At 44.1% G+C, this 14,814-nt stretch overlaps 1 protein-coding gene across 6 annotated transcripts in view; it reads right to left on the reverse strand.

Annotated features, from left to right (window-relative positions):
• SOX5 (SRY-box transcription factor 5) overlaps positions 1–14,814 on the reverse strand; it is a 764,489-nt gene that overhangs the window by 311,010 nt on the left and 438,665 nt on the right. For 4 of the 6 annotated variants that reach the window (XM_081022783.1, XM_081022781.1, XM_081022782.1 and 1 more), the window contains one exon: positions 14,296–14,527. In XM_081022783.1, coding sequence (XP_080878909.1) covers positions 14,296–14,526 — 231 coding nt within the window. In that variant the 5' untranslated portion in view covers position 14,527. The remainder of the gene's footprint in view (positions 1–14,295; positions 14,528–14,814) is intronic. The other 2 variants (XM_081022784.1, XM_081022785.1) reach the window with 1 other exon arrangement.

The raw sequence follows: 14,814 nt of genomic DNA on the forward strand, positions 1-14,814 counted from the left end.
AAAACACAGCAATTTTACAATGTATTTCTCCTGCCAAGTAATGTGGGAAAAAATATGCATGCACAAAAATTGTGCACATAATTGCATATGTTAGTGACTAACATATATCAAGGTAAATATTATATATTATATTGGGACGCGGGTGGCGCTATGGTCTAAACCACTGAGCCTCTTGGGCTTGCCGATCAGAAGGTCGGTGGTTCGAATCCCCACAACAGAGTGAGCTCCCGTTGCTGTGTCCCAACCTAGCAGTTCTAAAGCATGCCAGTGCAAGTAGATAAATAGGTACTGCCATGGCAGGAAGGTAAACGGTGTTTCCGTGAGCTCTGGTTTCCGTCACGGTGTTCCGTTGCACCAGAAGCAGTTTAGTCATGCTGGCCACATGACCCGGAAAAGCTGTCTATGGACAAACACTGGCTCCCTTGGCCTGAAAGCGAGATGAGCGCTGCAACCCCATAGTCTGGACTTTTGACTGGACTTAACTGTCCAGGGGTCCTTTACCTTTACCTTATTATATATTAGTCAGTAGCTGCTAACCATGATATGTTCTACCTCCACTATTGGAGCTCATATGCTTCTGAATACCAGTTGATGGAAACCGCAGGAGGGAAGAAGGCAGTTGTGCTCATGGCCTGCTCTCATACTTCCCACGGGAATCTGGTTGGTCACCCTGAGAGCAAAATACTAGATGGGCCATTGGTCTGATCCAGCAGGATCTTCTTATGTTCTTATGGAAACAACACAAAAACGAATTATAATAGGGGGAAACTGGTTTGCAAAAATGTGCATGTTAAGCAAAACTGGGCACAAAACACACACACACACACACATATATATAATTAGAAGATATTCACACTGAAATGCTTGTGAATTTTCATGAGGGCTTTTTGCCAACTAGAACCACAAACTGATATGAAAACGTGGAGAGCTGCACGAGATTGGAAAAACGAGAAAGAGAGAGAATTCGCAATTGGCAATATTCACCCATTCCTACTCAGGACAAAGATAGTTATACGGAAGGTAAATACAGCCCCTGGTCATGTAAGGTGCTGCACTAGGGGGTGACCACCCTCCTGTTCCCACCTTCCCGCTGGGATGAAAAAAAGAACACGGCCAAGCACAAAGAGCTCCTCATTCATCTCAATGGCAGGAACACCGTTGCATGGACATCCTTTGGCAAGTGGACAGCTGCCTTCTCCATCAAAATTAACAGGAAAGCCCCATTCCTGCAGGGTCTGCATAAGCACATGCATTTTGGACTGAAATCCAGCCTTTTCTAGATACGCAAACTTTGAAACAAGGTAGGAAACAGCAGCTATGTCTCTCTTGCTTCTAAACACACGTAAAATGATGGTACTTTGAACTGCCTCAAGTCTATCCATTGGACTGGCCATTATATTTAACAATTGGGGTGAAACTTAGATGAGATGGTGGAGATCTGGAATTGGAACATCAATTTCTTTAAATTTTTCTAAAAAGGGGGGGCATTGGATTGGGGCAGTGGCCCTGGAGGGAAGGATTTTTTTCACCCTCCTCCCCACTATAGTTTTCCCAGTATAAATAATCCCTGAAACAGCAATTTGCTCTGTTGGGGGAAAGAGAGAGAGAGAGAGAGAGAGAGAGAGAGAGAGAGAGAGAGAGAGAGAGAGATGATAGATATAGATAGATGATAGATAGATAGATGATAGATAGATAGATAGATAGATAGATAGATAGATAGATGATAGATAGATGATAGATAGATAGATAGATAGATATAGATAGATAGATGATAGATAGATATAGATATAGATAGATAGATATAGATAGATAGATATAGATAGATAGATATAGATAGATGATTGATAGATAGATGATAGATAGATAGATAGATAGATAGATAGATGATAGATAGATATAGATATAGATAGATTCCAACACTACTGTTGCCAACTGATTGGTGTTTATGAGTCAGAGCAAATAATATAATAAAGGTAAAAATAAAATCATACATATATGAAGAACCAGTGCTATATATATTCTTTTCTCTCCCCCCCCCCCCTTCTTCTTGTTAGGCAGGGCAAATCATCTCCATAAAAATTGACCAAACAAAAGCTTAATATCCTGCTCCAGCACAGTTATTAATTAAACAAAGGCCCAATTAGCACCTACTTCTTTTCACCTCAATGTTAAAAGCATCCACTTCGCCCTCTCTTGTTTGTCTTCATCCCCTTTCCTCCCCACGGAAAGCTAAAACCCTACCCCCAAAACCCTTCGGGCCACACGGGGAAGAAAGGAAACGAAGAAGGCAGAAAGAAACACACACACACACACAGAGAGAGAGAGAGAGAGAGAGAGAGAGAGAGAGAGAGAGAGACTCTTAAATACTATCTTTCCTCTAGGCAGCAATTTCCACAGATGAAGAGGTCACCACTGTTTAACAGTGTGCCCGCCACGTTAATTTAGTATGACAAGATAAAGCAGTAATCTCTGCTCGGAGAAGCTGTAAACCGCCTGCTATCCAGGGACATGCTCGAGTCGATTTGTACTGTATATCACTTTATACAATTGCCGTGACAAAGCCCCCAGAGTTCTCTCATGTAAATCTCTCCCGCTCTCTCCCTCTCAACTTCGCTGCCAGTCAGACAGAAGCGGATCGGCGTTATAAGCTATGCAAACTTAGTGTCTTATGCATGCCAAAGGGCTCCCAATCCCTCCTCCCGCCCCCACCTCTCCCTGCATCCCTCCCTCCCTCTCTCTCTCTCTCTCTCTCACCCCTCCAGAGAAGATGTTTAGGACTTTGATAATCCATTGATCCCACTTCCATATCGGCTTGTATTTTTCAATCTGTCATGTTAAGTTGTCAGAAGGGGCGATTATACCGATGTTTCATGTTTCGAGATTTGCGTTCCCGGGAACGATAGTTTTCAAAAGCCTTTCTTGCGAGGGTTCTGCGGAAAGATTATCCCTAAGAAAGCTGATGCAAATATTATTACTGGCATAAACCTGGTAATAAAAACCGTAAAGTGTTTTAGGTAAAGACATTTTAGAGATATTCCGGGGTTATAAACATAAGAGTTTAAAGCTGGATAGAATTCTCTCTCTGTGTGTCTCTCTCTCTGTGTGTGTGTTTTAAACCTGTCAGCTGTTTAGTCTTTTCAGCATGAAGAAGGAACAAAAAACATGTAGAAGAGAGAAAATGTTTCTGTCTATATATATATATATATATATATATATATATCACAAAAGAATATGCACCAGGGATCAATAAAGAAAGGTTACATTTCCAGCAAGGCAGCAAAACTCATTGTTGCATAAAGAGGGCAGTGCTAAACACGTTTACTCAAAAGTAAGTCTTGCTAAGCTCAATGGGGCACATAGGATTGCAACCATAGCAATCATAGTGTGCTTAAGGACACAATGCATCTTAAGTGTGGAATTACTATTCAATGAATGAAGGCAAATGTTGGAAGGACCAGGGTAGACAAAAGAAAGGACTTATTCACACAGCACAGCCAAACTGGGATTCGCTCCCACAAGACACCAACTTGCATGGCTTTTAAAGAGGATTAGATAAATTCATGGAGGGTAAGGCTATCCATGGCTACGAACTCCAGTGGCTATGTTGTGGGCAGTATGCTTCTTAATTCCAGCTGCTGGAAGCCACAGGAGGGGAGAGTGTGGCTGTACTCAATTCCTCCTTGCAGAGGTCCTATAGGCATCTCTGTGGCCATTGTGAGAACAAGATGGTGGACTAGATGGGCCTGCGGCCTAATCCAGCAGGGTCTTCTGACATTTTTAATAAACTTCTATTTTGTTAGTTCATTCATTAGGTACTGTAGGTTCACATTGAGATGTGAACAGAACAAAACTATCCCTAACTCTATTACATGTTACAAAGAAGAAATGTGGTTCTTGACTAGAGATAGAGGAGGAATTTTATTTGGTCAACATTTAAAGCTGTACCTACCAAATCTGCACTTTCCAAACCGATACAAGAACAGGAGCACAGCCACCTTCAAAATTCGCAACTCTCAAAATTTTGCAATGTATATACAAATGCATCTATCTACCAGGCCAACGAGTGCATAGAAATGCCATCTATCTACCAGGCCAACGAGTGCATTACTGAAAATGACATACAAAACTGCATTGTATTAGGGTAAAGGGATATGCAAAAAAATATGTGCGTTAGGCAAAACTGCATACCAAAAAGTCTATGTTAAGAGAAATTTGCACTAATGTGCATTTGAATTCCCATTAGAAATTGTATATGTAAAAAGAAATCAAGTTGGAAACAGAGGCAGAAATATGGAGAACTGAATTTAAGTTTGGGAAAATGAGAAATGGAGAGAATCTGAAACTGAGAAAGTTGCCCATCCTTATTCTTGACGTAGAGCTGTCACTTTCAATGACAGTCCTAAAATTCTCTCAAACATGAAAAGCTGCCTTATGCCAAGTCAGATTCCTTATCCCTCTAGACCAGGGCTGCCTACTCTGGCTGGCAGCTGCTCTGCAGAGTCCCAGGCAGGGAAATATCTTCCCCATCATCTGATGCTTATAACTGGAGATGACAGGGATTGGATGTAGGAACCTGTGCATTCATAGAATGTGCAGTTTCAACCTACAGTACAGCAGGTCAATGTTGTTATTCCCCATATTGCAAATGAGGGCACACAGAGAGTAACCCAAGGAGGAGATATGAAACAAGGACATCACAGATGCATCCATCTTTTTTCCCCATGGAAGGGTCACACGAGAACTTTCGCAGTAAGAAGTCAGCTCTCAGTGCAGCAGGTGAAAGTTAGGATATGATGTAGTGCATTTGTTCTTCATCTCAACCTCTTATTTACATCTCTTCAAATCCTTAGCGGATGGCTGAGGATAAAACGCACGCACCGCAACCTACCGAAAGGTAAACAATTGAAACGACACGCACTAGGCCAACGCTAGATTTGCACACAGACAGGCTGCACGTTTGGATTAAACACAGATCAGGAAGTAAGCTGGAATTAAAGCAAGAGTGCTGACGGAGTGATTTAAGTATGACAGCTTCATTTAGAGTCCAACTCTTTCTGCCTGGATATCTATATGTACACGGACATGAAGGCATATTGGATACTGACAAAGACATATCTGATGTTGGAGCCTGTGCTACAAAACCTGCCAGCTTGCTTCCCAATGAATGTTGTTTTATATTTGGGGAGGCATGGGAACCTATGGAACTGCCTTAGTTTGGACAAGGGACATTCCCACTTCTACCAGAAGATGCTGGGAACAGAAACTGCACATCTATGTGCAAAATTGACACTGTACCATTAGATCTAGCTTTGAGGGCCTTCTGATGAGTCCCTCGCTGCAAGAAGTGAGGTTAGAGGAAACCAGGCAGAGGGCCTTCTCGATAGTGACGCCCTCCCTGTGGAACGCTCTCTCACTGGATGTCAAGGAGATAAGTAATTAGAAGACACCTGAAGATAGCCCTGTATAGGGAAGTTTTTAAATGCCTGATGTTTTGTTTTGTTTCTGTATATGCTGGAAGCCACCCAGAGTGGCTGGGGCGACCCAGTCAGTTGGGCGGGGTAATTATAATAATATCATTAAGCTAGGGCTGAATCACTAAACCCTCAAGGGATATCGAAAGGAACCAACAAAACGATTAAAGAGGAAGTGATTGATTTAAAGGCACAGGAGCCCTGAAAATAATGGACAGCTCTTTTCTTCACAGTGATGGACATACAACTGCATTTCATCATCGGAGGTGGGGAAGAGTTCGGCCCAAAGCTGGCTGGGATACTCAGGAAATGGTGGGATGCAACAAGCTAGCAACAATGGAAGAGAAGGTTGTCAATGGCTGCTTGCCATGATGGCTAAGCTCTACCTCCATAGTTGGAGACAGCAATACTTCTGAATACCAGTTCCTGGAAACCACAGCAGTGGAAAGTGTTCTTCTGCTTGAATCCTGCTTGCTGGTTCCCCACTGTTGGCTTGATGGACTTGATGGGCCATTGGCCTGATTCAACAGGCTCTGATGTTCTTCAGATCTTAGCAACGCACCCTGGACGCTCTATAAAAAGTGTGCGGACGAAGGATGGCCATTGCAAGGAAACAGGTCTAATGTGGAAGCGCCTCTAAGCAGCTTCATCATCCCAAGCATTTCGATGTACCTGGATTGTAGATCTGGATGTCCCCACCCTTTTTGCGCACAATGCGCCATCATTATATTTCAAAAGGTGTGATTAATAATTAAGAGGATTATGATGTTGAATAATCAAAAGGATATCATGTCGCTGAAGCAAAAGAAACAATTACCGGATGCAAAGCTTTTTTTTTTTAATTGGCCCTTGTTCCAAATCATCGGCAAGTGTTCGCTGTGACTTTCGCCTCTATCCTATCTGCAGCTTGCAAACAGATAATCCTGTTTCCAGAGCTCGCCGCCCCCCGCTTCTCCTTCTCCCCATAGGGCTGGTTTGAGTTTTTCAAAGCGCCGGGAAGGGACGCTGTAGAAAACACCCTCCCTCCCACATATAATGATAGCATTGTTTGGGGATCTGTGGCAAAGTCATCCCCAGTTAATTTAGACACAAACTCGAGTCAATTGCTTTATCTTGTGATGTGAGCTTCACAGGGTTCCTGGAGGTTGCTGGCCTTACTTAACATGAGGGGATGCCTCAGCTTCTCACATGTAAGCTGAGCTTTATTGGCAACTGGGAACACAGCGCCGAACTTCCGCAGCTCTGTTGATGCAGGAGGAGTTGGGGGGGGGGGAGGACAGAGAGAAAATAGTTCCAAAGGTCTTGTCATTAGCGTCGGAAAGCAGTGGCCAATTTAATGCCTAAAACACTGTGATGGCAACGTAAGTTCTGGCGACTGGGGTGCATCTGTGTGTGCAAAATCGGCATGTAGAACACATGCCAAGACTTTCAAATCTCTCTTTTTATAATTCCAGGTGAGGGGGGGGGAAATAAACCTCGATATGTGAGCTTGCAATTGCACGTGCTAGTTTCTAAAGGGGACCCTGGGAAGGCAGATAAGCCCATAAGGAATTTCCTAGTGGGCCTGGTCAGTATCACGTGGGCTTGCTGAAGAAGGTCACAGCACTACTACTTTAACAATGAATGACTACAAATCAAGATCCCCGCCCCCCCCCCAGCCAAATCCTGCTGAATGTGAACTGGAACTTAAGGTGTAGTGTAAGTATTGGGGGGGGGGAGCACAGCCCCTTTCAGGGATATTCCAGGCCCCTCCCTGAACGTTCATCTTCCATCTATTTTTTCTTACGCGGGTTTCCACAACTTTTATTATAAAACAGAAAAGTGCTGGATGCAATTGCTCACTAAGAAGTGATACAATTCCATATGGTGTTGAGAGAAGACCCCATATCCCCTCACAGAGCCACATTTCCCAGAGTTCCCTGGGAAAAGGGATTGATTGTTGAACCACTCTGAGAATCGTAGCTCTGAGAGGACAACAGGAAGTCTTCTAACACCTACCACTATCCTTAAAAAACTACTTCCCATGGGGAAGCCATGGCTTGTTTGCGTGTTACACTGGACACAGGAACAAACTGTCTCTACTCACGTTTGTGTGACGATGTATACTTGTTTATTTGTACAGCTCTGCTACCGTGTACACAGATTGTACACTCATCTACGGTTACATGTGAATAGGGGTGTTTGCCCATTTCATTCAACAACCTCACAGGGTTGTTGATGGGGGTTAAACCTTGAGCTCCTTGTACAAAAAATGGGTTATAAATGTAATAAATAAAACTAAATAAAAACAATTTCAGTTATTTTTGCCACCTGCTTTGTTGGACATTTGGAATATGGGATTCTTATCTTTTCAAAATTTTAGGAGCACTATTATTTATGTGGAGTTTGATGGTGCCCTTGACAAATAAATACAAAAGCTGCACGATATGCTTATGACCTCCTCTCTTTTTGTTATATTGCTGCATTTTGTAATTTACTTCTGGGGATTTTTTTTGCTGTTCTAAACCTTTCCTTATCTGAAAAATCAACAAAAAATATTTTAATAAGTAGCTGAACTCCATGAACCAGTGAGTATGCATGCTTTCATACAAACCTTTGCACATGTGTGAAGACAGCTTATATAACTGTGTTCTGTGCAACATGTAAACAAGCCTTATAAGTGCATAGCTCAACTATCTGCATGCAGAGATACACAGATTGCACGTTTGTTCTATGCAATGTATGAAGGCACCTAACAAGGGCAGTCAAGTACACGAAATGGGGTTGAGGGAACACCCAATATGATATAATGACATAGGGAAATGTACGCTACAGAGGAGTGAGAACCATAGCTGTCAACTTTTCCCTTTTTCTAAGGGAAATTCCCTTATTCTGAATAGGATTCCTCCCAAGAAAAGGGAAAAGTTGACAGCTATGGTGAGAACTTGACAAAGGGCTTCCATTTTTAGTGACCACCTGGCCTTCACCATAATATCCAGATTCACCCATCAACAAATTGTCTCAGCAGCCTCCTCTCACTTCTGTGAAGAGGACCAGAGCAGTCTTTCTCTCTTGGCTCTGTGGCCCATTCAAAAATATTTATTGCTGACTTTCACCGGTCTGGAAAAATAATAGCCACCAGAACGGACTATCTGAATACTCTGGCGGCCTTCAAGGCACAGGTTTCCACCTCGTTGGGTTTGTACACAATGTTTCAGCTGCCCTGAGTGAACCGGGCGTTTGCTCATATTGACACAAGAGGCTCAAGCACAAATATTTTCTGGTATGAAGTCATTCAATTGTTCCCCCTGCTTAGGTGTGTGCCTGTATGACTGGAAACAATGGGAAACCTACGGTTCCCAGCACATTTATAAAACAACGTGTTTGCTTTTCAGGTGATTATTTTCTGCTTAACTGATTCCAAATGACTCTCTTAAAAAGACGCCAGGGCTTCGCACTGAGTTGCTCCTAAACAAGAGGTTGCCAACCAGCCCCACCCTGGCTCACCAATGCAGTTGCCCCCCACCCTGCCCAGCCCATGGACTCTGAACTTCTCAGTCACCCCTAATATGACACCGCAGGGTAGCCTAAGGCAACTACATTGTCTTAAGTTCACTGTCATTTGTGTGCCCTGCCCCCTGCTTTTTGTTTTGCTGTTAAAAAAATATCAGCACCAAAGGCCAATGTAAACGACTTGCATCATGATAATCTCCTGCCTTTGTTTTCATTTTTGATTGCAAACTCGCAATTGCGAACTCACAAATGCACCCAAGGGTCATCTAGTCCAACCCCAACTATGCAGGCATCTCAACTAAAGCATCCATGATAGATGGCCACCCAGCCTCTGCTTAAAAACCTCCAAGGAAGGAGAGGACCTTGGGAGACGCCCCGTGATGTTGAGTGTTAACTCCAGTCCCAATCTCCACTCCGAGTTTTCCTCTCTCAGCCTAACCTACATCACAGGGTTGTCGCATGGATAAAATGAGGAAAGGGGGGATATAAATGCAGTAAACTGATGTACAGGAAGCCTTGCCTAAAACTGAAATGCTAGCTCTGAAGGTGTATTACATTATTTCTGCTGCTGCTGCTGCTGCTTGATGCAACATGGACTGCTTTGTTTATTCCGCCCCGGGGGTTATTTTGTAAGACAATGTGCGTGTATACACTGAAAGGCAGAAATATCAAACGTCAGTTTGCAAGCCTGGAAATTATATGTATGGAAACAGCTTTCAAGTGCTACTTTGGTGATGACATTTAGTGCAACAGTGTTTTCAACAATATAATTCCATCATAAGATAAATATCAATTTAGCATGGAAAAAAGACATTGAAGGAAGACAATTGCAAACTTTCATCGCCATTATTTGCTTCATTTTAACTGAACTGGCCTTGTTCGGGGAAGCTGGCCCGCCTCTTACGGAAACAACAGCGTGGAGTTTAAACTGCGAAATTGTGCATGTATTGTGTGTCTGCAGAAGTGCATAATTACGCTACGTACTAACTATGCCTTATTGCCATGCTGCACATATGGCATCTAAGCAAGCTCTATCTGAATCTTTGCAAATCTATTCGCCATGCGATTTGAGCGGAGCACATTCCACATCGTTCAAAAGTAATTACACTTTTGTCTCCAGTGTAGGAGACGGCTTCCCCCCAGACAATGAAAATTCTCATTATTGGAGCTGGCACAATAACTACACTGGTGTTCACAACACTCTGCATTGTCCCATCACAATTAAAAGGGGGGAACCTATCCGAAGCTAGATGCACAAAAGGTACGCTTGCAAAACTACATTCCTCCTCCAGAACTGTTCTCTATTTCTTTTTTTATTTTAAAAAAAAGCTCTGTGGAGCACACAGATTGCTAATAGAACAGAGAGGAGGCTGACACACTGAACTGTGAACCAGGACATCACCACTGCCACCAACAGCACACAGACCCATTGGGATCTTTCCACTGCCATTTGCTTGCAAAAACAGGTTTCATCCCTCTCTCAGCATTAGTCCTTATCTGCAATATGGGGACCTCCCTTACAAGGCTGTGGTAAGGAATGGGGGGAGGGAGAGGAGACTTCTTAAAATCTAGATTCATGGCACTCCTCCGAGGAGCTCAAGGTGGTATACATGGAGCTCCCTCCGCACATTTTATCTCTGCAATAACCCTACGAGGCAGGATAGGCTGGGAAAAGACACGTAGAATGGCTAGCTGGATGGGTCTTCTAGCGCAGAGCTTTGTGGTCCACAGGAAATTTGAACCTCAGCCTCCCAAACCCTAGTCTGACATTGTAACCACTGTGGAACCATTCAGGCAGTTTATCAGCCATTAATACTATTTTAGAGGGTTGGGCTAGATGACCCTCGGGTACCTTCCCACTCTACAATTCTATGATTCTACCCCATACAAATGAGTAATTTGAGGATTGAACAGAGAGGAGTCACCAGAAAGGGAGGAAAGCGCACACACACACACACACACACACACACACACACCCCTTGGACAAGTTGTTTCCGTCTAGCCCCCCCATCTTTGCTTCCTTCTTTCAAAAAAGCTTAACCAAAGCTTATTTTTTATGATTGTAAGTTGTTTTAAACTGCTTTTCATATTGTGTTTTAATGTTGTAACCCACCCTGAGAACTTTGGGCGAAGGGTGGGCAATAAATAAAGAGGACAAATCTAAATCCCACTTTACCCATTCTGTACTCCCCACCTCCACACTTTTTTTCTTCTTATGGTGTTACCACTGCTGTGTGTGTGTGTGTGTTTTCCAGGAACAGTCACCGACATGTATCTTGACTCTCAAAATGTAAGCTAGTAATGTACATACAGTGGTACCCCGGGTTAAAAACATAATACGTTCCGGAGGTCTGTTCTTAACCTGAAACTCTTCTTAACCTGAGGTACCACTTTAGCTAATGGGCCTCCCGCTGCCGCCATGCTGCCAAGCATGATTTCTGTTCTCACCCTGAAGCAAAGTTCTTAACCCGAAGTACTAGTTCTGGGTTAGCAGAGTCTGTAACCTGAAGCGTCTGTAACCAGAGGTACCACTGTACAAGGATATTGTATCTAGGTTTTCTCTTTCGTTCTCTTTGCTTCTATGTGTCCTCTCTCATTTTAAGATAAACACACACACACACACACACACACACACAAACACACACACACCTACCGGGTTATTCTTTGCAAAAGGCACTTCATCCAAGAAATAAAATTATCAACCCTCCATGTTTGCTCTGAAGTGGCAAGCAGCAGGATTTAACCCTTTGCTTTAGATGCAGAAAACAGGGGTGGCAGGGAAAGGAGGAGGCCACATACTGAAAAAAATGATGAATTTTCTCCCTCACGTGACAAATTTATTTTGAAAAATAAAATAAGCAACAGAGTTTTCTGCTTTTTGAAAAGCTAAAGAAAGATGGCACATCAGTGACCTTGCATGAGTTTGGGAAGGCTTGAAAAAGAAGAGATGAAAGGGGTTAATACCAGGGGCTATGGATAACCCCCTGGTCCAATTCAGTGCCCAATACCGTGCTTTGGCATGGCCCTGATCCAACCTGGAATGATCCAGGACTGATTCAACCAGGATCTGGGTCTGAAACTGAATTGGGGGCCTTGCACTGTATTAATTAGGGTTTCGTTGATGTTCTTAGTTATGGCTTTATGGACTTTTTTGTTGAATTTATCCTTATACATTGCACTCTGCCTTGCTGTATTTTTTTTTAATGAACGAGTGGATTATAAATTTGAAAAAAACAGATGAAATGGAATAAAATAAAACCCTGATTGAACATGGTGCCTATAGCTTAAATGTCAATGGATGGAACCAATGGATTCAATTTACAAGAAAGGAGATTACGACTAAACACTAGAAAGAACTTCCTGACACCCCCAGGATGTTGTGATGGCCACTTTAGAAGAGGAGTAGTCAAATTCAGAAGAGTCCCTGTGATGGGGTGAGCTCCTGTTGCTTGGTCCCTGCTCCTGGCAACCTAGCAGTTTGAAAGCACATCAAAGTGCAAGTAGATAAATAGGTACCGCTCCGGCAGGAAGGTAAACAGTGTTTCCGTGTGCTGCTCTGGTTCGCCAGAAGCGGCTTAGTCATGCTGGCCACATGACCAGGAAGGTAAACAGTGTTTCCGTGCGCTGCTCTGGTTCGCCAGAAGCGGCTTAGTCATGCTGGCCACATGACCAGGAAGTTGTACGCCGGCTCCCTCAGCCAGTAAAGCGAGATGAGCGCCGCAACCCCAGAGTCGGCCACGACTGGACCTAATGGTCAGGGGTCCCTTTACCTTTATAGTCAAATTCATGGAGCGTTAGCAGAATGGCTATGTTCTGCCTCTGCTGTCAGAGGCAGTATCACTGAATACTAGTTGCTGCTAATCACAAGTGGGGAGAGTGCTGCTGTACTCAGGCTTCCCCTCAGTATCTGGTTGACTACTGTTGAGAATCTGAAATCCAGCATGGAAAGACATCTGCCCCCATAAGAAACTGCTGTACACCAAATCAGGTCATTTGCCCATCTAGCTCACTATTGTTGACACTGACTAGAGGCAGATGTCCGTGGTTTCAGGCAGGGTTCTCTCCCAGCTCTACCTAGAGATGTCACAGACTAAACCTGGGAACCTTCCACATGCAAGGTTGACCAAACCTTGGTCAATCTGGGCACTGCTTCTTTGAAGCTAGAAGTGGAACCAGCAACATAATGTTGGCTTGTTCAGGATTCTAGCCAGCCAGTCATACCCTTTCACAGGATATTCCGTTCCAGTCCCCTTCCCCACTCCATTTCCGCCCCCCTCTTGCCCAACAGCCAGTCAGCCAGCACTGCTTACTGAATGACTGTTCTGACCTTATTGGGATTTTTGTCCCACCTCCCTATAAGGCTGTCAATCTGAAAATCATGTGGAGTTCTGGAAACTATGACGTTCCTCTGGAAGACCACTGGAAACTCCCCACTTTTGTGTGGATGCTGACATTTTGGCTACATCACGATCCACAATGGGACAATGAGCTTGCCATGAGAAGCGCAAGAATCAGCTGCACTTCTACATGCTTGCAGAGAAATCTCATGCTAATGCGCAAATTGTGTCCATATCTGGGTGCTCCCAGGTGCCTCTGGCCAGCGTGCTCCTGATTCACACATCACATCTATTTTGGCAGGCATGCCAACCTCAAGATTTCAGCATTGCAGAGGGTTGGACTAGATGACTCTCGGGGTCCCTTCCAACTCTGTGATTCTGTAATTCTATGTGGATTGTGAACCTCTTTGTGCCTCCTGTAATTCCCCCTCATCCCTATGAAGTTGCCCTCCAACCACTCCTGTCCCACAAAATACCCTCCCTAAACCCACAGATTCCCTATGCAGTCGGTGTAGCTCTGCCCTACTAGGAAATCTGAAGATGTAGGGAGGAGGAAGTGTGGGACAGCCAGGAGGAGAATGACACATGCAGGAGGGAGAATGAAAGGGGTTCACAATGCACATTAAGCCGAGCTATGGGTGGGTCCTTCATTCTGCAACCCCACTGGGGAGAAGGGAGGTGATTTCTTTTTCACTATATCATTTGAATTATCTGAGGATTTCAACAACTGCTTCCCAACTTGCCAAGGACCTCAGCAGAGAGCTGGGGGCTAGAGAGAGTTGGTGCTTTTGGTCCTTGATGAAACAACACTCTGTTGGAAGAAGGGGGCGCCAGGAAGAAAAGTGGTCCGGCTAGGTCAAAGTTTTCCCATTATTGTGATGTGTTCCGTACATGTGATGGCAAAGCTGCGCACCGTACAAAAGGAGAGGTCTTTAGATGCCAAGCTATTGTGGAGGCAAAAGCGAAAGCACAATAAGAGCCTAGAGGAGACCTACCATTGTGTTTTGCTGAGAGGTGGGAGTTCTGTGGCCGCAAGGCTCCTGCGTCAGCAGAGAAACCGGCTGAAATTCCTCAGAATGAGGCTTGTTGGGATAACTCACATGCAAAGGAAGGTGAAAGGCTTGGAGCCCGTCACTCTCCTCTTCTTCCACTTTCTGTCTGCCTGTCACCATGGCTACCTCTCCATCTGTTTCCCCATACGGAGAGGCTGGTCGCTTGGAAGACATCCTACAAGGAACAAAAGAGGGGGAAATAATGAAACTTCCACATAAATCCTTAATGCCGTCATTGTGTGGTGAGGGGCCATTGTAACAGAAATGCCTTTTTTGTGCTGGCGGAGAGCAGGAAACCATCCAAATACCACTGCAAAGCACACACAATCGGGAACAACGGCCAAGCAGGTAGCAGCAGAATAGCGCCTGTTTGTTGTGAGAATAATACGCTAATATAGCACTCTCTTGTATGCTGGGTTCTTAAACACAGTCACAAGGGGAGGGGGAAATTACCTAAGAGCA

This window comes from Podarcis pityusensis (assembly GCF_964106645.2).
Source record: "Podarcis pityusensis genome assembly, chromosome: 10".
Taxonomy (NCBI): Eukaryota; Metazoa; Chordata; class Lepidosauria; order Squamata; family Lacertidae; genus Podarcis; species Podarcis pityusensis.